Source organism: Lycium barbarum, chromosome 3, assembly GCF_019175385.1.
Source record: "Lycium barbarum isolate Lr01 chromosome 3, ASM1917538v2, whole genome shotgun sequence".
NCBI classification, from domain to species: Eukaryota; Viridiplantae; Streptophyta; class Magnoliopsida; order Solanales; family Solanaceae; genus Lycium; species Lycium barbarum.
Genome location: NC_083339.1, coordinates 137,492,142 through 137,518,891, shown reverse-complemented (window position 1 = coordinate 137,518,891; position 26,750 = coordinate 137,492,142). Strand labels below are relative to the sequence as shown.

At 35.5% G+C, this 26,750-nt stretch overlaps 2 protein-coding genes across 8 annotated transcripts; one reads left to right on the top strand and one right to left on the bottom strand.

Annotated features, from left to right (window-relative positions):
- The first annotated feature begins 8,065 nt into the window (after positions 1–8,065).
- Positions 8,066–10,613, top strand: LOC132632848 (protein SPIRAL1-like 1). The gene is made up of 3 exons (XM_060348956.1): positions 8,066–8,216; positions 9,404–9,676; positions 10,347–10,613. Exons 2-3 carry the CDS (start codon positions 9,431–9,433, stop codon positions 10,419–10,421), a joined length of 321 nt encoding a protein of 106 aa, XP_060204939.1. The 5' UTR covers positions 8,066–8,216; positions 9,404–9,430; the 3' UTR covers positions 10,422–10,613.
- Positions 10,614–12,012: 1,399 nt separating this feature from the next.
- Positions 12,013–26,750, bottom strand: LOC132632846 (uncharacterized). 7 transcript variants are annotated; one of them, XM_060348950.1, is made up of 11 exons: positions 26,297–26,749; positions 25,458–25,607; positions 24,715–24,876; positions 23,950–24,102; positions 23,684–23,836; positions 22,249–22,413; positions 22,006–22,167; positions 19,446–19,632; positions 19,124–19,337; positions 17,146–17,212; positions 12,013–12,522 (listed from the first exon to the last, which is right to left on the bottom strand). In XM_060348950.1, exons 1-11 carry the CDS (start codon positions 26,454–26,456, stop codon positions 12,497–12,499), a joined length of 1,599 nt encoding a protein of 532 aa, XP_060204933.1. In that variant the 5' UTR covers positions 26,457–26,749; the 3' UTR covers positions 12,013–12,496. The 7 variants fall into 7 exon arrangements, with proteins under 7 accessions (XP_060204933.1, XP_060204931.1, XP_060204934.1 ...); XM_060348951.1 differs by having other exon boundaries at positions 12,385–12,522; positions 17,146–17,201; positions 26,297–26,748; XM_060348952.1 differs by having other exon boundaries at positions 12,385–12,522; positions 17,146–17,198; positions 26,297–26,747.

Here is a 26,750-nt window from a genome sequence, read left to right as displayed (position 1 = left end):
CTAAGAAACCCAAATATATTAAAGATGAGGATTGAAAATTTGAGCACTTACAGGTTTGTGGCTATATTAGGCAATGGATTGAAGATAATGTACGAAATCACATTTTGAATGAGACAAATGCTAAAAGCTTGTGGGAAAAGCTCGAGACACTTTATGCTTCGAAGACTGGCAATAACAAGTTGTTCCTGCTGAAACAATTTATGAATATTAGATACAAAAAGGCACTCCTATTTTTTATCATATCAATGATTTTTAGGGTGTCCTTGATCAGCTGTCTGGAATGGGTGTCAAGTTTGATGAAGAAATACAGGAACTTTGGCTTCTTAACACTATGTCAGACTCTTGGGAAACTCTTTGAGTTTCTTTGACTAATTCTGCTCCCAGTGATGGTGTAACTATGGAATATGCTAAGAGTGGTGTTTTAAATGAAGAGATAAGATGAAGATCTCAAGCTTCGTCTTCTTCAACTTCACACTCCAATGTTTTGGTTACTGAAGAGATGGGGAGAAGTAATTTTAGAGGTCAAAATGACAGAGGCAAAAGTAGAAGCAAGTCAAGATCCTCCAGGTACAAAAATCTCACATGTGACTATTGTCACGTGAAAGGGCATATCAAGAAATATTGCTACAAGTTTAAGAGAGACCAGAAAAAGCAAAAGAAAGAATGCGATAATGAAAATCGTATTGTTATTGTTGCTGAAAATGATCTTCTTGTTGATTGTGGTAAAAATGATATCAATCTTGTTTGTGATGAGTCTACCTGATTTGTGGATTCAGGTGCCACTTCTCATATCACGCCAAAGAAGGAATTATTTTCTTCTTATACTCCAGGTAATTTTGGAATGTTACGAATGGGCAATGATAGTGAGGTTGAGGTATTTGGCATTGGCACAGTTTGCTTGAAAAGTAAGAATGGTTCGAGGTTGGTTCTTAACAATGTCAAGCATGCTCCAGATGTTCGTTTGAATTTAATTTTCGTGGGAAGCTTGATGATGAAGGTTATGATCAAACTTTTTGTGGTGGCCAGTGGAAGCTTTTTAGAGGTTCAATGATTGTGGCTCGAGGTAACAAGATATCTGACTTGTACTTATTTCAGGGCTCCATTTGTGGTGACTCAGTAAATTTGGTGGAGAATGATACTTCATCAGAGTTATGGCATGGAAGGCTGAGTCATATGAGCGAGAAGGGGATTGATAATTTGGCTAAGAAGAATTTGCTTTCTGGAGTGAAACAAACAAAGTTAAAGAGATGTGTTCATTGCTTAGCCAGAAAACAGAATAAGTTTCTTTTCAGAGTCACTCGCCTTCAAGAAAGCTTGATTTGCTGGAGTTAGTACATTCTGATTTATGTTGTCCTTTTAAAGTAAGTTCTCATGATGGTGCACTTTACTTTGTGACTTTTATTGATGATCATTCTCACAAACTCTGGGTATTTTCTTTGAAGTCCAAGGATCAAGTACTTGATGTGTTCAAGACTTTTCAGGCCTTGGTTGAGAGACAGACAGGGAAGAAACTAAAATGCATCCGCTCAAACAATAGTGGTGAATACATTGGTCCTTTTGATAATTATTTTTGACAACGGGGTATTCGGCCTCAGAAAACTCCTCCAAAGACTCCTCAGTTAAATGGTTTAGCAAAAAGGATGAACAGAACTCTAGTTGAGAGGGTTAGATGTTTGCTTTCAGATGCTAAGTTTCCAGATTCATTTTGGGCAGAAGCACTCAATACTGCTGTTTATGTTATCAATTTATCTCCTACTATTGCTTTGGATGGTGGTGTCCCTGACAAAGTTTGGTTTGGTAAGGATGTCTCTTATACTCATTTGTGAGAGTCTTCGGGTGTAAGGCCTTTGTGCATGTTCCTAAAGATGAGAGGTCAAAGCTGGAAGTTAAAACTAGGCAGTGTATCTTCATTGGTTATGGTCAAGACGAATTTGGCTATCGTTTCTATGATCCAGTTGAGAAGAAACTTGTTACAAGCCGTGATGTTGTGTTCTTTGAAGATCAGACAATTGAAGATTTTGACAAAACTGAGAAGGTTGATTCTCATAGCAGAGAGAGCTTAGTTGATGTTGATTCAGTTCCTGTAACTATTGCACCTGAGGAAAATCTTCAAAATGATGAAGCTCAAATTGATAATGAAGATAATGATCATATTCAGAATGACCATCATGATGTTGTTGATGCTCCAGTGGAAGATGATGTAGTTGGCCAGCAACCAGCTACTATTGATGCTCCAGATAGTTCTCTCAGAAGATCTACTAGAGAGAAAGTACCTTCATCTCGTTATTCTCCCAATGAGTTTGTACTCTTGACTGACGGGAGAGAACCTGAAAAATTTGATGAGGCCATGGATAGTGAAGAAAAAGAAAGGTGGTTTGATGCTATGCAAGATGAGATTAAATCCTTGCATGATAACCATACATTTGATCTGGTTAAGCTTCCTAGAGACAGAAAAGCTTTGAAAAACATGTGGGTTTTCATGGTGAAACATGAAGATGGTAACCCAGTTCCACCGTACAAGGCTAGATTGGCTGTCAAGGGTTTTAATCAGAAGAATGGAGTTGATTTTGATGAAATCTTTTCTCCAATTGTGAAGATGTCATCCATTCGGGTTGTTCTGGGCTTGACTGCAAGTCTAATTTTAAAGTGTTGCATGATCGCTGGGATGGCGCTCTCCTCCACATAGTCGAGAGGGGGAGAATTATTGGGTTTTTGGGTTTTCCCTTCCTATGTGGAATTGGATTAATAAAACCCAATCCAATTTGGACCAGACCACTTTTATCCTAAAATCCTCTATATATAGGATCAACTTAGGTTTTATTTCAACAACACAATAGTGAATTCATACCAGCCATATAGAGAGAAAAACGTGAGAGAGAAAACAGATTTTCGTCCTGAAATTTTCTGCTACAGCAGTTCGCTTTAAATTGCTCGTTCTCAAATTTGAACTGGGGGTTCTCAACATCTGGTTATTCAATTTCAACGGTGGAGATCAAATTTTGTGATCTGTCTCCAGATTTTGAGTACGAACAGTAGCTCATTTTTTGGGGTGATTTCTCTCATTTCTTTACTAGTTTTGGTGCTATCTTTTATGTATTGTTGCTCCGTCATTGGCGTTGATATTGTAGCCATTTGGAGAACATTGTTGTAACTCTTGTTGATTTTAGTGGAGCTTTTGTAGGTCGGATGTCCCGTGGATGTTTTCTCTTCACCTTGAAGAGGTTTTACTACGTAAATTTGGTGTCTCTTGTATTGATTTACTTTTGTTTGCTTTGCTATTTTGTTATTGGTATAGTTGTTGTCCGGATTTTTATTTGTGCTAATGTTTATTGTCTTTTCTTGGTTCAAATAGTGTGAGAAATTTTAACTTGGATATTTCTTCCGCTGTTACTTTATCGTGCAATTTAGTTGTTGCTTGTTTTTTCCCAACAAGTTATACTGCAATATTGAAAACTGATGATCCATCGACTTTAGTACTTTTGGTGTTATTATTACACGCTTACCAGTTACCACATTTAGCAAAGGGAGCTTGAGGTAAGATTAGTAAGAAACCAACTTTCTTTGACTCATCATAATATTATCTAATGAATAGGATTTTCATGTCACCGTAGTACTAGTTTGTACAAGCAACGTATACACAAAATTGTGTTAGTCGTGTGCTTCCAGGGTTCAAAATAAACAGCGCGAGCGGAGTCAAACAAAAGTCCCAAAGTCAGAGTGCGGGACTAATTAATCGTTTAAAGTCATAAAAGAAAGAAAATCTGATTCCACAAGAACCTCTCAACTTGTTACATTCACGTCATTTATTTTTATTTTTACTTTTAATTTAATTTAAATAATTATTTAGATATTTTTTGTCCCCAAGTTCCAACCCTAATGTGGACGGAGGACTGACTGGGGCTGAGCTCAGTAGCCTCAGGTTAAAAAGGGGCTGAAACTTTTCAGCCCAGCCTCACCCATTGAGTGGATTGGTCTCATGAGGGCAAGTTCATGACGGCTCTATTCATATACTATTATTTTGATACCATATGACACGCATGCGCTCCAAGTCGAAGTCGCAAGGGAGATTTATTAAATTCACCTTATAATTTATTTCTTAAAAGTGGAAATTAAACAAAAAGTTGTATTTTAAAATGAAAAATTTGGAATATATTATCAATCTCCAACTTTTGCTTTGTCTAGAACTTCACAATGAAATGATTTCACAAAACGCAACAACTTAGCAAAGCTAAACATGAAACATAAGTATATCCGAAAGTTAAAGAGTTGGTTATTGATAACGAAGAAATAAGAAAGAAAAGAAGGAAATTGAAGAACTTCTACTTGAGAGTTCCAAAAGAGGTGTTTATGGGTCGGTTTTGGGTTAAAACCAAAATCAAACCAATCTAGTCGGTTTTAAAATTATTAAAACCAAATCAAACCAACTATAATACATATCCATCGCTTTGGTTGTAGTTGGTTTGGTTCGGTTTGGGAAGGTCTTCGATTTTTAAGAAAATTAACGGTATTTTTCTCTTTCATGTTTTTTCCTCACAATTAGGACAGAATTTTCTATCATTTTCCAACTTATAATCCATTATTACCCTTTTATTGTGGTAGCTATAGTTTCTTGCATTATGGAGAAAATGTCTTAGGATTTATGATTTAAATTAAGTGAATAAAATTTATAAGAAATACAAAAACAAATCTAGGTAAATCTCATATAGTTGTTTCTTTGAATAAATGAGTTTGAATTCATGAATTTCTTTTTTAAAATCGGCTTAAGGTATAAAGTTCATTAGCATGTTAGAGATAAAATAAACTTTTGCTTAAAAATTCTATAAATTATTTAAAAGTATTTATAAAAATTAATATATTGTATATATATAATTATAAAAATTATGTATAAAATTTATCGGTTTGGTTCGGTTTTTTCTTCGGTTTGCTTTTAGTAAAATCAAAACCAAACCAAGTATTATCGGTTTTTAAAAATTCAAAACCAAATCACACCTAACCCAAGTAAATATCAGTTTATTCAATCCGTTTGGTTTTGATTTTCGGTTTTTAATCAACACCCCTACAAGTCTGCTAAGTGCTTTGAAGGAGACAATTTAGGGGGAAAAAAGTTTTCAAAAAAGGTAATGATTGTGTGTTTGAAGGAGACAATTTAGCGAGAAAAAATGTTACCATTAGAATGGTTTGTTCAGTTTGAATTTTAACTCGTAGAAGTTACAAATAAAAAATTGCCTATTCGCATTCAACGTTTATATTAATTTTTACAATTTTAATTTTAAAAGTTAAACATTAAAGTAAATGACTGGTCGATGATTTAGTAAAAAGGATCAGATCAAGGACGTGTCTTGCATTTATTTGTTAAGAACTTAGACTAAGTAGGCGTTTCGAAACTAAAAAAAAAATCACTTTATTTGAAATTTTTGAAGTTAGAGTTGGAGTTAAAGTTGTGTTTGTTTATAGGCTTTACAAATAATATTTGGTTGTTTGAATGTACTTTTTCTAGAAAAAAAATATAAAATATGATTTATACCTCCAATTTCTAAAAACTAGCAAAATTATCGGGATAAGGCACTAGTATTCCCCTGAACTTTGGCCAAAGTTACTGCGACACCTTATGTTTACTAGGGTCCTATTACCGCCCTAAACTTTTTTTTCTGTATTTTTTGCACCTTATGTGCTGACGCGGAAGAGGGCGTGAGACCACCTCCTTCAAGCGTGTGAGAACTTAAAAAGAAAAAAGGGCTCTAACCTATTCGAAATGGCCACGTGTCAATTCCAAAGCTGATTTTCAAGAGCTCTTCATCCCCATTTTATCACCCATTTTCAAGAGCTCCAAATCTAATTTTTTGTTTCAAAACTCAGCTAAACTGCGCACCAGTTAAGCTCAAATTTCAACTACAACTTCACAACAATATCATCACCAAACCTGAGCAATCAATTTGGCCAACAATCAAGAATTTCGACAAACCCATTTTTTTTCCTTCAAGATTTTTCAAGGTTCAACAACGGTGGATTCGAAATTCTTTCTTCGTTTTCGAATCTCATCAATAACTAATGATCTGGAATGAGTTTAGCACTTGAATCTCAAAAGTTCAACAATCTTCGAATATGCTCAACACCTCTAATTCTTTTTAAAGTTCATACAAAAACAATAACCATAACAATTATACAATTACATCAAAACAATTGATACATTAGTGAAAACAACTTTCAGCAGAATAAAACTTCAAATCCACATACCACAATCCCTCCCATGACCCATCAACCCCCCACCCCTAAAAAAAAGAGAAGGAACCAAAGCCCTTTGAGAAAGAGGGAAGAAAACAAATTCTTTAATCAACTGATGCAATAAATTACCACTAATATATGGCTTTTCATAACATTTGAGCATATTTGTTGCATATGTGAAGCTAGAAAGAGTGACATTGTTATGCGGATTATCCCCACCTTGCACTTGTAAAACCCAACAAGAATTAAATAGTTGTAAACACCACCAAACCCCCACATGGTGGAATTCTACTGGACTTCTTCTTCTTGTTGTTGTAAACACCACCAAATACTAGAATAAACGGGATTAAGTTTACAAAAATAAAAATTAGTGTAAAATTTGAAAAAGAAAAAACAAAAGCATGGGTCAAAAATAGAAAGTGAAAATAGTGAAAACAAGGTCTTGATTGTTTTCCAAATACAACTTCAGAAGTTGTATTTGAAATTTTCATGGCCAACACTAGTTTTAAAAAAAAAGTGAAATTATTTTCAGAAAAAAATAAAAAATTCTTATGGCCAAACGGTCCTAAGATATACACACTTACTGGCTTAATATGAAAAGGAACGGAAATAAGCATTAAACCTACTCCCTCCGTTTCAATTTATGTGAACTCATTTTTTTATTAGTCCGTGTAAAAAAGAATGATTTCTTTTTTAAATTTGGTAACAATTTACATTTATGCAATGATTTATAGCCACATAAAATATATATGACTCATTTGAAATCACAAGTTTAAAAGACTTCTCTATTTTTTTAAATTACATGTCCAGTCAAATGAGTTTACATAAATTAAAACGGAAGGAGTATATATTTAGGCTGAGTCAGAAATATGTACAAAAGGATCGGAAAAAGGAACACTCCAGGGTGATAGTTGGATTTGAAGTTGTAACCTTAAAGCAACTTTCTAATACCCTTTGTCAGTATACTAAAATTTTACTTATAATAAGAGAACTCTAATATAATATTTATTTTTATGCTTTTGGCATAATATAATTTTTCGATAATAGGGATTAAGGGAAAAGGGTCAAAAATGTTCCTCAAATTTGAAAAAAGGGCTAAAATATCCTCCTTTATAAATTTGAATAAAAAATATTCCTCCCGTTATTAAAGTTTTCAAATATACCCCTATCTTAACGGAAATCCCTAAAATAACCTGATTTCATTTTTAAACCTGACACAACTACATAAAAATCCCATATGCGACCAACTTGTTCTCGAGTTCTACATTTGAAGCCACTAGGCACAGGAGCGGGCAACCCATATAGGTTTTTTATTTAGTTGAATCGAGTTTAAATGAAACAGGTTTAAAAATGAAATCGGATTATTTTAGGGATTTCCGTTAAAATAGGGATATATTCGAAAACTTTGATGATGAAAGAGGTATTTTTGACCCAAATTTATAATGAAAAATATTTTTAATTCTTTTTTCAAAATAGAGGGGTATTTTTGACCCTTTTTCCCTTCGAATAAACTCCCTTCAGACTTACTCACCACTGACTACACTTTGTGTAAGTATTTTTGCGCATACCACTAGACTATGCAATTTTGGTAATTACTTTTTAATTTGAATCTTCTACCTTAATTGTAAAAAGTAATGAGCTACTAAAGTGAATAGCCCTTAATCTCGATTTCAACAATCACTTTATGATTTATTTAATTTAGCAATCACTTTAATAACTGCTTTTACGACTAATTTAATCCCGAAACAGTATTCACGTGAGCTGGACAAAGCTAAAAAGACAGGCAACGCAAGCAGGGGTCAAAAAGAAAAATTAAGGAATTTACGAAACCGACCTCCCACTATCCTGTTATTATTTGCACAATAGTCCAGCCATGCAAGCAGGCACCCCACTCACGAATAGTAGTAATATCTTTCGCCGTTAGTTGTACCTATAAATAAAGCCCTACTTCTCTTCAATCAATTTCTCCACATCTTCTCTCCACAGATCTGAAGGTACCTCACCTGGTCTTTTTTTTTTTTTTTTTTTTGCTTTTGAATCTCATGTTTGCTTTAGTTCGTCTTCATCTGGATCGTTTTCGTTTGTTTTTTCAAAATGATGGTGGTTTTGGATCTGAGTTTAGAATGCTGCTTACTGATATGACGATGTTGAAAAGTTTTAGCGATTTATTATGAATCGCTCGTGATAAACTGTTTTATTTGTTGTTGATTAAGTATCATGCATCTATATATGTTTGTGCAGTGTACATAACGGTGAATCAGAAGAAACTGATAAATTTGATTGAACAAATCAAATATTTGACCTGACAGTTGTTACTTGTGTTATTGTTCTGGATGATTTAACAATTACTAGACGTGCATTTCCTGTACTCTAATTTTGATTTTGCTATCTTAAATGCTGTATTGTGCTGGAGATTGTGTTTTTGTCTAAATTTCCAGTGTACTAGTCGATTTCCTTGGTTGCAAGGTTTCTTTGCTAATTGAGGCATGTTATCTGGTTTCGGTATATGGATGAGTCAATGATAATAATATTAAATCTGGCTCAGTGAAAAAAAAAAAAGATAAATGGTGTAACAGGGGTGTAATTGGTCTAAACTGACACAGAGCTACGAATTCTGATATCGTAGATTCAGATAGATATGAGATAAACTTCTGCAGCTACTTCATTATTATGTATCAATGTAGATCTTAATAGGACAAACTTATATGTATGTGTGTCTATTCACAATATTTATGCCAGTCTTAATGTTATCCTACACTGTAGTCATATCTTACCAAGTTCAGAATTGTCTTTGTACTGATAATAGAAAATTTCTGAATTATCTTTGTGATTTCTCAATAAAATTGCTTAGTTTCTTATGGGGTGGTTCATGGGAAAGAGAAGTTATATACTGAAGTGGGAAGGAGAAGTTATATAATGAAGTTTTGGAGTTCGAAACGTATAATGTTCTTTTAATCCCCCTATAAGTTTTATCTCAACTTTCAGCTTGTTATGAATCTGGAGGAATCTATTTCGACTAAATCCCCATATGTGATTCTGTTTATTTATTTTACATGTCACACACATATTATAGATCATCTTTATGAGGTATGGGTCATAGAGCTTATTGTACTTCATACGTTTTATGTACGACGTCTTATAATCTTTTCTGAGAAATGTGTACTGCTGCTGCTTTGAACAGAATCAATCATTTAAAATTTGAAAGATCATGGGTCGTGGAGTCAGCAGTGGTGGAGGACAGAGTTCCCTGGGTTACCTCTTTGGAGATGGTGAGGCTCCTAAACCTACTACCAACAAGGTAGCAGCTCCACCTACTACAAGCGATCCACAGAAGCCTACTGCAACTGAACCAGCTCCAAATGTTAATAAGCAGGTTCCAGCTGGCATTCAGCAGGGGCGCAATGCCAATAACTATTTCCGTGCAGATGGACAAAACACTGGCAATTTCCTCACGGTAAGATGCATATCATCTTTATTTCAAAGTCGGTTTTAGAACATCCTTGCAGATTACTTGTCCCCTCCTATTAATGGTTCTTTCTTTATGATTCTCATGGCTTGATCAAATGAATTAGTTTTTGAAATGACTGTTTTCAGAAGGTGAGTTTGACATGGAAGCAGAATTTTTATGAAGAAATTTCTTTTCCATTCTCTATTTAGTTCAGTACTACATGCCTACATTCTTGATTCTATCACCTCTTTCATTTCTTGCTGCTTCAGTAGTAGCACTTCCGCTTTCCAAGTAGGTCAATCAAAACCATTAACGGGATAGGTTCTCTAATTATCTTTTACCATTTTCAGGAGTGTAATCGAGGATAAAAACATCTAGCATCTTTTTTCTTTCTGAAGGAAGTTCTTTTTCGTTCGTTATCTAGTTCAGTATTTCATGCTTCTTGCATCTGTCACATCATACTTCTGTCAATTGCTGCTGCCCAAATCGTAGCACGTCCGTTTTCCAATCATCTCGGATTGTTGCCATCATAACATTTTACCAACTTTCAGGAGGGGAATATGAGGACTAAACCATCCCGTTCTGAACTTACTTTTTTCCATTCTTCATCTAGCTCAGTAGCTCACAGGGTGGTATTATCTTGTCAATTAAATGTTTGAATCTTGTCTCTTTTCAGGATCGCCCATCTACCAAAGTGCATTCTGCTCCAGGTGGTGGATCTTCTCTGGGTTACCTGTTTGGCGATGTGTAGTCATGAAAAATGACGAGACTGCTGTTACTGTATGTTGGTTTATTTTGTGTCTGGGAAAACAGTATCGGCATTCAGATGATCCAATTGTAATATGACGTTCCTTTTCTATCCACTGTTGGGATATACCTAAAGCTTCAACTGTGTACAATCATCAATGCCTGCTTAAGGAAATCAAATTTTTAGTTTGTGCTACTGTTGTTTTAGGATGCAATGATTCTAAGAAAACTGAACGTAATCTCCCGAAGTGGTAACATGCATTATGCTAAATCAGTTCTTATTCTTTTTTTAGATGTATTAGTAACATTATGATATCGACAATTGAAAGTATTCGGAGTAGCAATTCGTTGAATGCCATTGTAATTAGAGAAAAGGATCAAAATGTCCCTTATCTTTGGCTTCAGACTCAAAAGTAATCCCTATTCTTTCATATGGAGCAATATTCAGATATTGAGTATTCTAGGATCAAGAAATTTAAGTAGTATAAACTACTCTAAGACAATAAAGAGACAAGTGATAGGTTTAAGAAAAATGAGGAGGACCAAAATACTTTAAAAGAGAAAAACCAATAAGAAAGGGGTAGAGTCATTGGCCTTGAAAAATTATGGTGAAAAACAAGACTTGTCATATAAGAAAAAATGAGGAGGACCAAAATACTTGAAAAGAGAAAAACCAATAAGAAAGAGATAAGAGTCATTGGCCTTGAAAAATTATGGTGAAAATCAAGACTTGTCATATGCTTAGTAAAAGAATCCAACTTCATTAGAGAAGCTCCGCTTTTCTCTCTTCGAGTAGCATTACGGCTTCTTCTAAACTTCTTTTTCTAATAAAATCACCTTCTTCTGATGCCTTTAACTTCCTAACATTCTCAATGGTAGATGAAAGTTAAGGCATTCCGTTAATGAAATTCACCGCACGAACCCTCCTTCATTCTTCAACATAAATGCTTTCTAATTTTTGGGATTCAGATGGTCCTTTGGATGGAAGAAACAGGAGAGTAGATCGAGTCCAACCTTCACGTTAAATCAGGAGATGGACGTTTGGGGTGGACTAAAAGTGCACCGATTTGGTAAAGAATAAGGATTCTTAGTGCTCCATGTAAAACACTAAGGAGTACATTTGAGTCTAAAGCCAAAGATAAGGGACATCTTTGGTCCCTTTCTCAATTAACTACGATTGAAAGCATTTTAAGTTGATCCACATTTCTCTGTCCAAAAATCTGTATACTCACGACCAGCCGACTTATTTATATTCTTGTGATTAGATGTCTTAAAGTCATGTGCGAGTCGGTGCAATATCTATAGTAAGTGCTCTTTTTAGGAGAAGAACATTATGAAACAGGGAGGCGGGTAACAATTCATAGTTTATAAAGACAGCTTGTCTGTTAGACTGGAAATTGGTAAATTGTCTCCTTCCAGCTTTAGTGAAAGTAAAGCTTCTACTATTAGCTTAGCTGGTGATCACACCACAGTGAATATGAGTGGTATCAGATGGTATTCATACTTTTTTGCTTATAAAATCATATGATCCATTAGGACTAATAAAGGGCAAGCCGGGTGCACAAAACATCCCGCATTAGTAGGGTCCGGGAAAGGGCCACAATAGGGTGTGAATCTTTACCCAAAAATATCCACATACGTAAACCTGAGGAAAATAAAAATGTGAAATCCACAAGCAGGTTGTAGAGATAAAGTGTTTCAATTCCCTCGGCCATCTTCACAAATGCTTCTCATATTGGCAACTAAAAAAAATTCTAGTCAATATTCTACCATATACAAACAGCTCGCAATCGAGCTAATAACAAAAAAGTCACTGGATCTAAAATCATTTTTACCCCAGTTTCTAAATATATGATATAACTCCAAAATTTCTCTTCTTAACCCTTGTCCACTCCCTTGAAAAGAGTCACAAACAAAGGGAAAAGGAGAGGAAACATGAGTGTTTCATAAAGTGAATAAAGAAAATCGTGTTAAAATGATGTCAGTTCTTTACTTTTGGGAGCGTGTGACCGTCTCGGGCCGTAGAGAAAGGGAAATTCTAGGAAATAACCACCATCTTGAGGACAAAATTGCACAAAGCTAATCAGTGTTCCATTGATTCTTATCTGCAAAAAGGAATAAGAAAAAGTTAAAGTAACAATCTAACATAATAAGCACAATATGTACCAATCAGTTGAGGAGCAGAAAGTTTGTTGCTATCTATTTATTGTGAACTTAACAAACTATACACCAAGTTTTTTATGAGTAATGCAGTTGTTGTAGGAGCATAACTGATACACTAAGATAAGAGGTCTCGGAACAAGCATCTTTAAGTCTAACATTGGCAATCAATACTCAATAGTGTCTATCTCTAGAAATAATACATTTCTAAATTAAATTTTTAGTAGTAAATTAACCTAAAGTGAGATGTGAGGATCATAACTGAAGCAAATAACCAAGTTCATATCCCAAGAGAAACCAACAGAGACAGAGATGGTGACTGGTAGATCTATAAATATGCCTTCAGCACTGCCCTAGCACATCAATACCAATGTTACCAATTTAAAAAAAGATGGTGACTGGTAGAAACCACGTAATCTTACTCCCATGAACATCAAGCTCCTTTATCATATGTTATTTGTAGTTATTTTAGTAAAAAAATAGCAATCTTCTTCTGTTTCTCTAAGACATATACGCCTCAGCAAACTAGGTAAGATATTCCAAGAGACAGCACGTAATTGGAACTTAGGGACATTTTCTAGCACATAAAGGGCAACAATACAAATATGACTACTTTTCAAGATATTAAAGATTGCACAATCAACCAGAAAAAGCTAATTTAACAGCTCTATAAGAAGAGATGACAGGAATTTCATACATATCTATTGATTGAAAAACAAAGATTTTATTTCTAGCAGAAAAGGGGAAAACCACGTATCAAAGGACTCCCATGTACTTATTTATTCATTTAATGAATTGGCTTCGAGTATTTAATTAAAAAGATAAACGTATGAAGGTATTCAACATGCTTCAATTGGCAACACAAAATCAGGATGTGAGAAACTCATTTTTTTTCCCTGTTTTTTTTTACATGGTTTTGGAACAAAAACAAAATGGTAGTAATAAATGTTTGCAGATCAAACAAAGCACAAATATGAAACTTAGTAAATGTTTGCAGATCAAACAGGCAAACAAAAGCACAGATATGACACTGAACTGGAATTAACTTAATATTTCATTTAATCACATTTGCATTTGGCCATCGACTTTCGAAAGAACTTCTACAATTTACAAAGACACAGGGCAAGAGCAGCACAACTTAAATGTGGAATCCTGTTTTGCCTTATTGCCCGACTGTATAGCCAGCAGACACAGACAAGGGAAGATAAGATCAACTAACTTTAGGGGTCTAACAGTCAAACAACTCAGTCTCAAGCAAGCAGAAGGTTCTTTTCTACCTTTTCCCTTTGCAGTCAGAACTGGGAAGTTTTTTAATCACAACGTGAAAATAGCAACATTATGTGATATTGACTATAGAAGTCTCATGAGATTGGTACCCAAGTAAGAAGATTTTAAATGAGCAAAACGAGACAATGCTTTTGCATCAGATGAAAAGAAGAGGAAGCTTAAGCAATTTTAAATGGAAATAACCTACTACTGTATAAGGGACACTAATCCACTTAAATTCCACTGTCATAAGATCTGTGATATGATCTAAATGCTAGAAACATGCAAAGGTCACTAGGATTTGAAGAGGGTTCTATATTAAGAACACATCATAAAGATGTGGAAACGCAGGAGACTACTCAACAAAGATAACTACGATAAAATGTGTCATAGACTCGTAGCATAGCTGACAACTATTATTATGACAGCCAATATTATCCCCCTGTGAAGGTAGCTAGCTTAGATTCTAAAGAATGCAATCAAATCCTGTCATAATAATAGTTGTCAGCTATGCTACGAGTCTATGACACATTTTATCGTAGTTATCTTTGTTGAGTAGTCTCCGTTCCCTTATTTTCTTTGGGTGCACCCAGAAAGTTCCTTCTTGTATAAATGATTGGTGGAGTTTGTAGAGAATCACATCTTTTTTGCTTTACCTTTTAATATGCCCCTTGTATACGGCCAATTTGTCCATGTTTATGAATGAAAATATATTTACCTGATAAAAAGAAGTATTAATTGTCTCTAAGGTGGATAACTCTAAGACGTCCCCAGTTGTGTGGTTCATGGAATTAGCAGCGTCTAGTTCTGCCGTGTCCAATTTGTCCAACACCTTTGTCTACTGATTAATGATTTAGTCTATCCATGGGCTAGGAATTTAAGCTGAATCCGACACAATACTGTTCACATATGCATGAGAGTTTTACGCTGAAGAAAAGGATATCAGAGTACAGTAGATCTTCCTGAATATGTGTTCTTAAAGAAGAAAGTAAACTTCAACTTCATGCCACAATAAGCATAATAATTAGCTGGGGCCACGAAAGGAAAGGGTTACTTAATATAGTGACAGCAATCAGGGAATATAACTTTTGTCAAGTCTCTCCCTCTTAACACCAACTTTGAATTTCTCTCTTTTTGTTTTTGTTGAAAGAAAATTGGTTAGCCAAGATGAATATTACTGAATGTAATATTGACAAACAACATGGAAACTTGCTGTAATCACCATTAACAGAATAGGCTTAATAATATGCTAAGGGGTACTTCACAGCAAATTACATCTGTAAGAAAATTTCCTAGAGAGCCCGCCATAAAGGAGTCACACTGACTATATGAACTAGGAGTCGATGCCACATATGGTCACTCAACTTAAGTAAATTACCTAGTAAAGTCATTTATTCTTTTTTTGTTCCTCATATGGTTATTCACTTTAAAAATGAAAAAAAGGCCAAAATAGTCCCTTAAGTTTGGACTTTAAGTCAAAACATCCTTATGTTTTAATATAGATGATAGAACAATAATAGTCCTCCAATTATTTTTCATTTTTTTACTTCGTAAATTAGATTGTTCTGGTCCTATAGGTAAGTCCATAATATAGATAAAAAAAAAAAAAAAAAAAAAAGGAAACAAACCATAATATTTAGTAATAATAAGAAATGAAGAGTGTTAACATAGAGGGTAAAATAGGTACTAAAATTTTTAAATGAGATAACGGGTGCATTGCTTCTTTGAGTGAAGAAGAGAGGGGCTTTGTATGGACACTCTTGAGCCATGTTCGTCGCCCTAGGCTTACCATTATTCATTTCATTCTATTGATTGGTTCTAGCTCCAAAGAACATATACATGGAGCTATGTCAACATATGCAAGATCTTCATTCCTTTCACCGGAGGCAGCACTAGTCAAAGAGGGAGACTGAGATCAAAGCAGTATGGTACTTGTTTTTTGAAAAACTAAAGCTTATCGCTAATCGCTTAAAGGGGCTGGCTTTTCGCTCGGTTGATTACTGAAGAAGGCTCTTGTCTCGTTAAGTCTGTTCTAGGCGGATAACAATCAGACCTTACCAAGGGGAGGAACAACTATTGTTCGCAATTGGGAGAGAGATTTAATTTTTTAAGCAGGGTTCAAGGGAAAAATAATTTTCACCCAAATTATATTACAAGACTGACAAAAATAATATTTAAAAACTTTAAAAAATTTAGTACACAATGATGATATAGAATCTCCTCATTTTATGCGATGTCGAATGATTTATATTATTATCATGATGTCCTTCAATATGCATCTATGTTTTTCTCTTTACGAAACCCCTTGAAATCTTTACATATGATTTTTTTCCTATTAGGACCTAGTTTTTATTGTTTTAAGGAATTAATCGTCTTCCATATTAATTATGAATTTTTTAGCAATAATTTCTAGCGTAGAAGAAACTAACAACTAATTTAAACTATTTTATCAAAATAAAGATTACTCATAAAATGAATAAATAGAGCACGTTATTTTATTGTTGAATTCTTTAAGTTTCCAAACAAATGGAATACATATAGGCTATTTCATATTCTTTTTTAGCATTGATAAAATGAAAAAGTTTTTTTTTTTTCTCATTTCTAAAATTACCAGACACAATCTTTTGTGTGTTCCATTTCTTTTAATACCACAGTAAGAGTTGAACTATAATTGTACTATTTTGTATAATTAAAAGGTTGCTAGTGTTTTATGTTAAAGAATTTGAAAATTCAAACTTAAGGGACTAATTTAGCCCTTTTTATTTTATTTAAAAAGTGACTTCTAGCCATTGTTACTTTGTAACGCAAATGTATAAACTTGAATGACCATATGAGAAACCAAAAGAAAAAAGAAAAAAGAAAAATTACTTTACTAGGTAATTTGTTTAAGTTGAGTTACCATTTGAGGAATTGACTCCATGAACTAGTATAATGCATCTACCCAGAAGGAGGAAATGTTACACCTCCTTAAATATAGATTTAAAAGCAGAGGCCATGCACACTTGAAGAAAATGAGAGAAGCCATCTTAATGAAAAGGCAAGTTCAAGTAAAAAAAGAACATCACTCTGGATTCTATAACAAGTCAAATATTTCGAATAAACTATCAACAGTTCCTTCAGTAAACTGAGCATCTAGAGGAATAAATTCATATGCAAATCACGATTGGTCAAAACAAGATAGAAGTAAAATCAGTAACATTTTGGCTTTTACTATATATGAAGTCTGAAAGTAACAGCACAGGACTAGGATGGTATTTTTTCTTCTTTTATAACCGAGAAATCCCCCAGGCCAGTACATGTACCTTCAGTAAAGGATTCACGAGTCAATTGTTGATGATTTTGAGAAGTCATGCACCTGCTATAGAGGCACTTGATAAGAGATCATGTCAAGTAAAAGTTCAGAAATAACCAGCTTCACTAAAGAAAGAGGTATATATAGTGTATCATGCAAGACAAGAAACCAACAGTAATGGAAGCTATGTAACTCTAATGGTAATTATAATTCTTTGGGTGATTCACTCAGAAACCAACCAACCCGTGTGTAGAGCAGGTACTTATAAAGGTCAGTTATAAAAAGGAAAAGAAACATGGAGGTTAGAAAAAAAAAAAATCAGAACTTTGAAATTCTTAACTTGAAGGAAATGCTTTCTTTTTTGTTTCACATTGCTGCAGAGTGCAGAGTGAAGAGAAGAGAAAAAGAGTGGCAAACGACTTCTTTGAAGGGAGAGAGAACCAAAAGCTTGAACCATGGTGTATGCTATTTGCTTATGATAGTATTATGTTAATTGATGAAATCAGCGAGGTTTCAACCAAAAGCTTGAACAATCGAGAAGCACATTAGAGAGTAAAGTATTAAGATAAAAGGGCAGCCCGGTGCACTAAGCTCCCGCTATGCGCGGGGTCCGGGGAAGGGCCGGACCACAAGGGTCTATTGTACGCAGCCTTACCTTGCATAAGAGGCTGTTTCCACGGCTCAAACCAGTGATCTCCTGGTCACATGGCAACAACTTTACCAATTACGCCAAGGCTCCCCTTCTAAGAGTATTAAGATAAGTAGAACTAAAATTGAATATGTGTACATCAAGTTCAGTAGCATGAGAAGAGTAAAGCTGAGGTGAGACTACATAAGTGCAAACAATTTAGATATCTAGGCTCATAGTTTCTAGAGAATCGAATGATATATGAAGTTGTTACTACTATAATACAATTGGATGGTGAAAATGGAGAAATCCCATCAGGGTGTTATGTGATAGAAGGATGCCTATCAAAGAGAAAGGTAAGTTCTACAGAACAACTATAAGACCGACAACGTTATATGGTAGTGAATATTGGGCCGCTAAAGTTCAACATATCCATAAGAGAGTGTTCCAGAGATGCGGAGGCTAAGATGGATGTGTGGACATACACGATAAGATAAGATTAAAAATGACCACGCCAAAGGTTTTAAGTAGCAAGCATAACCTGAGAGAAAGTCGCTTGAGATGGTTTGGTCATATCATGTACGTATGTGTCGAAATACAGATGCAAGATGCACCGGCCAATAGGAGTGAAACTATGGTGTATGAAGGTGTTAAAAAGGGACGGCGTAGACCTAAAATCACATGGAAGGAAGTCGTCTCAAAAGACCTACAAATTCTTGGAACTATGCAGATATAGCTAAAGATAGGGCATAATGGAAGAAAGAAAAAATCCATATAGGTGATATGATATCCACTAGTTGCAATAGGTTTTAGTCTTGTTAGAGAATTCTAACATTATCATAGTTACTACAGCTTGTATTAAAATCCAAAAAGGCTGTGAAGCCAGTAATTGAAGGAGTAGATGTAAGAAAAATTGCTATTCTAGGAAGAAATCTACTGGAAAAAATGAAAACTATAAAGACTCCAGGACTTGAAGAAGAACCTCAGTGTCTTCTATGCATTCTTGTTTGCACTAAAATGAAATAGCAAAATACAACTAAGTTTTATCTTTTGGATTGGGTTGTTTTTGCCTTCAAAACATCTCATGACTGGCATTAAAACTGAAGGAAAGGATGAAGATTGAATTTTTGAAATAGAAGCAGCAAGCCCTAAATTTGTTGCATATTAGCTGCAATCACCCATGGTTGCACATCAAATGCTAATATAGGAAATGCTGCAAGGTGCAATAAGAAAAATGATCTGTACAAGCTAACAAGAAAGGAGATTCAGTTCTTGTGCAGTCAGGCCGGTACTAGTACAAATTCTTCTCTAAGATGGTATAGCGTGATTAAACTATTTATTCCACACAAAGAAGGAATACCTCATGGGCTGGTGAAGCATAAGAGGGGGGTGGAGTCTTCATTTCAGCTGTAGCGTCTCCAACTGGGGCCTCATTTCTGATAGAATTCCCACCAGAGACATCTGCTGCTTGCCGGAGGTCGTCCATATTTGTTTCTGAAGGTCTTTTAACTCCTCTAGCAGAGTTATGGTCGCCATTCTGCTTTTCTCTATCCGTTTCACCAGTTCCCGTATTCCTAATTTGAAAATATGATAATATCATCCAAAAGGCAATAACTGAACCAAAATTTTGAGAAATACTACTAATCTTATCTATCAAAAGTAGAAATCAGATAATCATGCACCTGGTAGAATCATTAAGTGGAGTCTGTTCAGGTCTTGGTTTGGTGGAAAATATTATTCCACGAAGCGGTTGTCCATCTATAATAGTTTCAATGGTATAGCCATGTGGAGAATTCTTTGTGACCTTGGCTTGAAAAATCTTCCTCTCCATAGGAGTCTGGAATTCGGTCAAATAAATGTTCTGCTGACCTACCACAATATCAGTGCACCTTCAGAAGTCAGTTCAACACCCGTGACACCACTGTTTCCCTTCTTCAAGCAATAAATGCACTAAAAATTGTATAACTTGTACAGAGTCTACACAAAGAACATACTCCCTCCGTTTGAATTTGTTCGTCTTAGTTTGACTCGGTACGGAGATTAAGAAAAAGAAGAAGACTTTTGAATCTTGTGGTCTTAAACTAAAGATGTATGTAATGTACCAAAATGCCCTCTGAATCTTGTGGTCTTAAATATGCCATGTAGTATGTTGGGTGTAAGCAGGGGCGGAGCCAAGTGTAGTTGAGGGGGTTCGTCCCTCGGCAGAAAATTACAGTGTATATTGAAGGTTAAAATTATTTTTTTATGTATATATGTAACGTGTTGAACCCCCTTAGCTTCTTGTATATTTACCTCTTTATATTTTTGAACCCCCTTACTGAAAATCCTGGCTCCGCCACTGGGTGTAAGGAGTTACTAAATATAGAAAGTGACATTCTTTTTTAAACAGACTAAAAAGGAAAGTAAGACAACAAATTGAAACAGAGGGAGTACTATTTATCAGACAACATATGATATGCAAGCACATTTTATTTTTCCTGGAAAAAAGACTCATAGAGAAGTGAACATGCTCGGTATCCACACGCACAACCACATAAAATTTGCCCATAACAGAAACACCAAGAGATCTTCTTTTTTGTACAATATATATATATATATATATATATATATATATATGGTTTTGCTAACCTACTACATTAAGGTAGTAGGTTAGCATTGTCCCCATTTATTACCACAACAACATACCCAGTATAAATCCCATAAGTGGGGTTTGGGGAGGGTAGGGTGTACGCAGACCTTACCCCTACCTTTGTGGGGTGTAGGGGCTATTTCCGATAGACCCTCGGCTCAAAAGAAATGTATTCGACACTGGATTATGAGAAAATAGACAGCAAAATAGCAAGATACAAAACAAATGAAGCAACAGATAGTAATACACATTGAGGAATAAGAAACTACGCGATAACTAAATAAAACCACTAAAAAGGAGAAGAGGAGGCTAGCCCCTACCTCTCCCACACAAAGTGCGACAACACACAACTACCTACTAACCTTCTTCTACCCTGATCCTCGACCTTCATACCTTATTATCTAAGGTTATGTCCTCAGTCAGCTGAAGTTGTGCTCCTTTGCTCCCTTGGTGACTCGAACTCGCAACCTTCGGGTTGAAAGTGGAGGGCGCTTACCATTTGAGCAACCCCCTCTTGTCAGCTGAAGTTGTGCTATGTCCTGTCTAATCACCTCCCCCATTATTGTTTTCCATAAATACCCTTAATTTTTAATGCAAACACATATATTATAGAAGGCTTTTAGGTCTTTTTAATTAAAATCTTGTTTCTTCACCGTGTCTTTCTCCCACGCTCTCTTCGATTCCATATAATTCAGACCCTCAACCTCCCCCCCCCCCCCCCCCCACCCCACACATTCATGTGATTTTCTTGTTTAGTTAATTAATCCCACTATCTGATTTCAATTCCAAGAGAGAAATGAAAACGTGGAAGAATACCTTTTTAATTGTTCATATTAACCCATTGAACTGACATCTAAATGTATTCATAACCATTAAAATTTAGTTATAAAACGAATGGTCTGAATTAGAAGATTTACTTTCAGACACAGATTGATAGAAGACAAAACAGTACTCAGATTCAAAGACCACAAATTGAATCTTTCAAAAGAGAGAAGATACGCCAAATCAAAAATCGCATATTAAATCTTACCAGCAGAGGCAGAACAAAAGGCAGAACAGGAAAAGAAGAGAGAGCAAATCGAGAGAGAAGAGAGACGAGCCCTAACCGAGAGAGAAGGGGGAGTCCAGACAGAAGAGAAACAAATTTAGGTTTTCTTTTTATGGCTAAAGACAAAAAACCCAATCTCATCAATGAAGTCATGATTGAAATTAAGGGTATCTAACAATTCTCACTTTGGTAATGAAATTAGTTAGTTACCCAAAAAAAAAAGATAAGGGTATCTAAGGAAAATAATAAATGGAGACAATGTAACCTACTACACACACACACACACATATATATAGATCCTCATGGAGGCTTGCTAAGAAGGATTATCATCCGATCATTCCTCTCTCAAGTTATTCCTATCTTTAAGGTCTCCTCTTACCAAACATTGTCAAAAAAAGATGATTAAAGAATGGCTGGCTAAAAACAATGAAAGCAATCACATTGAAAAAGATAAAAATAACTCATTAATGCATTAACAAGGAGCGGCTTCAGTAAGAGAGTTCTAAGGAAGTAAAAGGTGGGAAATTACAAAGTAAAATTAACAAGATTTGAAAAAGTTCCTCACTCGGCAGTTGGTGATGAACATTAGCGTTATTATCAGATCCAACTAGAGCATTATTATAGGGAGAAGCTAAAGCTTGTTGCTCTTGGCATTTTAGCTTCAACTGCTTCCTTAGAGACAATTTCTCTAACCTTCTTTCGTCTCGTTCAGCCTCTCTATCAAGGCCTAGTGATATGAATACAAAACAAGATTCAGATATTTCTCAAATGGATGTCTAGAAAGTTCTAAATAAATGTTGTAACAGACCTGTATATAGATAATACATGTCCTCCAAGGGTTGAAGGTTCTTATCACAACCACCTATGAATATAAGAGCACCTCCCAGGTGTGGATCTAAACAATCCCCAGCTACCGAGAATCTGGCGGATGGTCCCTCACCAGTCGGCATGACCTCACTCCATGCACCAGCAGCTGCATGGATATTCAGAAGACACAACAGTATACAGTCAGTTGAATATCATGTATCTCTTTAATACACAACAATCCTGACAAACAGAACAGAGAGTCGCAGAAACTCTCTGTTTAGAGGTTAACAGAGCAGCATATATTTCCTGAAGATAGTTCTTACATAGCTTTTGTGATTCTCAATGATACCTAAGATCCACCAAGCGACATTTGCAAAATATCAATGATAATGTAGAAAGACTATACAAATTTGATGAGCTACACCAAAATTCATACAGTTGAATGTATGAAATTTCTCTAGCCGGTTGCCAGACTGTATCTACTTCTCCCAATTGTTTGAGCAATTTGCACTGAAATTTTAGAGACACGTATGCTACTCCATACATAAAGAGACCTCTCCAAACAAGGAAAGACACAAGAGAGAAATTTAGACCAAAATATGCTCAGATATTTGGTCTAGAAGAAAGTAATTGCATTTTTTCCTACTCAAATGCTCTATCCCTCATCAAGTATTACCATAAACAAAAAGAGGGGTCCATGGTAACTAATGCAATTGAAAGGGGGGAAAAATGGGACACATTCCAGATTAATAAGAGTCCCTTCATAAAAAAGAAGATAAATGCACTCGAAGAACCACAAACACGAACTCATGTTGTGAGACTTTAGCGTGAGTAATGATAAATGCTGATTGAGGAAGAGCAACAAATAGAAAAAAGAGAAAGCATTCCGACCAAACAAAAAATAATAAAGCATGACCAATACTCCCATCATTTTCAACCACATCTATTCTCATTAGACAACATGAAAGTTGGGCCCGTCTCCCCTCGACCCCACCCCCCAACGCCAGAAAGAAAAACAGAAATATCTACACAAAACAAGTATAACCCCTGGCTCCATCTCTGCCATTATAGTATCACCCCTGGCTCCATCTCTGCCATTATCACCAGCTCAGATCCATTTCAACTATTGTAACTGTAGTCCAATCCTACTTTCAGAAGGAGTTGTGGACTTATCAGTCTTCCATGCTTTACCCGCGTCACATTGCTTCTTCCTCCTGCCTTCTTCACTATATCCTTGTGTTTTTCTGCTTGATCAAGAAAAATCCTTTTGTTTTTCTGTTGATTGATTTTTTTATGCTTCTCCCCCTTTTACAGTATGAGGGACTAGAGGCTTGATGGAACAGCTGAAGTCATCACAGTATAATAGTTTCATTTGTTTGGTTTTGTTTTGATAGGAAAAGAGTTAACAAGCTATATGATGTAACAAATAAACATACCAACATCAAGCATGTAAACGTCATCAAATAGGCTCTGATCATTAGCGAAACCCCCAAAGACAAACAAGTTCTTGCCCAATGAAACAGTTGTATGCCCAGCTCGCGGTGGCAAAATCTGGCCTGTAGTGTTCAACTTGCACCAAGCAAGGGTATCTATGGAAACAGGATGCCAAAATAGTCATAAAATGCACACGTAATAGAAAAATAACTATGATACAAGTGTAACCTTTTCTATATTTAACTTCAAGAGCGAATGTCATAAATACCCGTGTCAAGTACATGAACGTCTGACAGATAAAAATTGTTTGTGTCTTCACCGCCTATGATTATGATTTTACTGTTCCAAGATGAACAGGAATGGCTCTCACGCTTACTTGGCGGAGTGCCTGATGGCGCAATGTGTTTCCAGACAAATGTCTCTGAAAAAGGACGAAGAATTAAAAAAAACTTGTTTATGAAATAGCACCACCAAGGATATGTTCAAGACCATAAACTTTATAGAAAAGAAAAGCAAGAGCTGTATGAGATCTTGAAACTGGATTTCTAACTAGGCCCAGACTTTAGCGTTTTATGTAGCAGTAGAATAGAAAATGCATATGAACACAATAGGATAAGAAGTTAAGAACAAGTTGAGTTCACCTTAGAAGAGATCATCTTCTCAACCACTGAGTTCCTCTCAGGATATAAGCTATGAGGCGGCGGAAGTTTGTTTTACAAGTAGTTACAATGGCTAGTGTTCAATTCCTAAGAGAACTCCTGTTTTTCTTCACTTCCTCTTCCATTGCTACCACAAGTTAGAATTTGTATTCCTACCCTCCCCAATGCCCTCATATTTCTATCACTAGTTCCATGGATTTTAAAGTTGTTCACACCATCACATTGTTACGCGAAAGTCATAATGAAAAAATCTTCAAACTTGCACATGCCATACTAGTTAAGTGCAGTCTACTATGGCCAACTTAATAACACAGAGAGAGAGAGAGATAGATAGATAGAGAGAGAGAGAGAGAGAGAGAGAGAGAGAGAGAGACCTGTATTCAATACGTAAACATCATCATAGTATATTTCGGTGTCATCGAATTTGCCACATCCACCAAATATGAAAAGCCGTTTACCAATAAGTGCTGCACTGTGGCCTTCCCTTGGATTAGGGCGATCACCTCTTAGACTGGGTGATATCCATGTATTCGAAGCTAAAAGAATGCAGATTCAGCGAATTATTAGGTAGTCTGTAAATCATTGGGGACAACTGATAGAATTCCTAATATCTGCTAACTTTCTACATTCAAACAAAGAGAAGAACAAAACATTTTTCATCACATGGTATCATCTTTCGGAAAAACATTGCACATTTGAAAATAACAAGTTATCTTGAAGCTCTTTCATGCTTTCTAATATGAAAGACCACCCTAAATCTTGTTCATAGCCCTAGATCTATGCAATAAAGAAATATCTCCGATCTGAACCGGTTAGCCGGAGTATTGATGGTGATTGTCCACTCTCGTAGAACAAAATGCACATAACTTCCTAGATAACCAGAAGTACTGCACTTCATGGATTTTATTGTTAAAACAATTGTTTTTGTCCACATTTTTTGTACTACACAGCAACAGAGAAATGCAGAAAAAGCAACACAAAATGTACTGACTTAAGGGTTTGTCCTCACACCATAAGACTATATATCAAATTTAATTTAGCATCAAACAGACAACAGAGGCAACTAATAAAAGATTAAGCAACAAAAGAAATGGTCTTTAAGATCAAAAGCACTTACAAGTGTCCAAGATATGCAAATCGTTAAGAGGCTCTCTCCCATTTGTGCCCCCAAACACAAACAGATTGTCCCCAATGGTTGTACAACTGTGGCTGTCCCTGGGTGAGGGCAATGTTCCCTTCATCACTGGCTCGCTCCATATTCTATTAACTGAAAAATAACAAAACAATGCAAGTATAGATTCATAAAACCTCTCTCCTATTCCTGATGCAACAGTAGCAAGAACTAAGTGAGAACTCAAAACACACATTGATCAGTGACAGTAATGGGAAAGTAAAATTCCTGAAACTCATTCAAGAACTAACACTAAAATTGTAAACCATCAAGAACATAAAGCCCAAAATCTTCAGGGAAAAAATTCATATAAGGAAACCCTAAAGACAGATTGGTCAGTGACAGCACTAAATGAACTCAAAACACACATTGATCAGTGAAAGCAACGGGAAAATGAAATTCTTGAAACCCATTCAAGAACTAACACCAAAATTGTAAACTATCAAGAATATAAAGCCCAAAATCTTCAGGAAAAAGGTTCATATAAGAAAAACCCTAAACACACATAGGTCAGTGACAGAAGTAAATAAACTCAAAACACACATTGGTCAGTAACAGCAATGGGAAGCTGAAACTCCTGAAACCCATTCAAGAACTAACACTGAATTTGTAAACCATCAAGAACAAAAAGCCCAAAATCTTCAAAGAAAAAAAAATCAAGAAGCAAACTGAAAAATGCCCCAAGAAAACAAGAATTGAGACACAAACAATTTCAAGGAAAACCTATAAACAAGAATGCAAGTAAATAAATTTCACTTGAAAAAAAAAAGGCAAAATCAACTCACCAGTGTCAAAGACATGAACTTTATTGGTATGTGTGTTGTCTTTGCCATAACCACCAAAAACATAGAGAAGCCTACCACCTTGTACAGCGTTACAGGTGTGGCCCCACCTTTTTCCAGGCCCACCACCTCCATGTACAACCACCTTTTCCCATCTCATCATGCTTAACAACAACTCCACTCAAAAAAACAAACAAACAAAACAGTACTAATCTAATCAAAACCCAAGATTCTTAATTGGGGCAAGAAAATAAAATGTGGGTGGGAGAAGGAGAGTGTTTGCTATGCTGAGATTGATTAAAGGTTAATTGGGTTTATGGCGTTTTTATATTGCCCCATGAATGAGAATTGAGGTTATTGTAATTTGTACATGCAGAATAACAGGCGAGAAAGAGAAACGGTTCATTATACTAACAAGTGTCACTGTCTCCGGACGCTGCACAGGAAGTGGAAATTG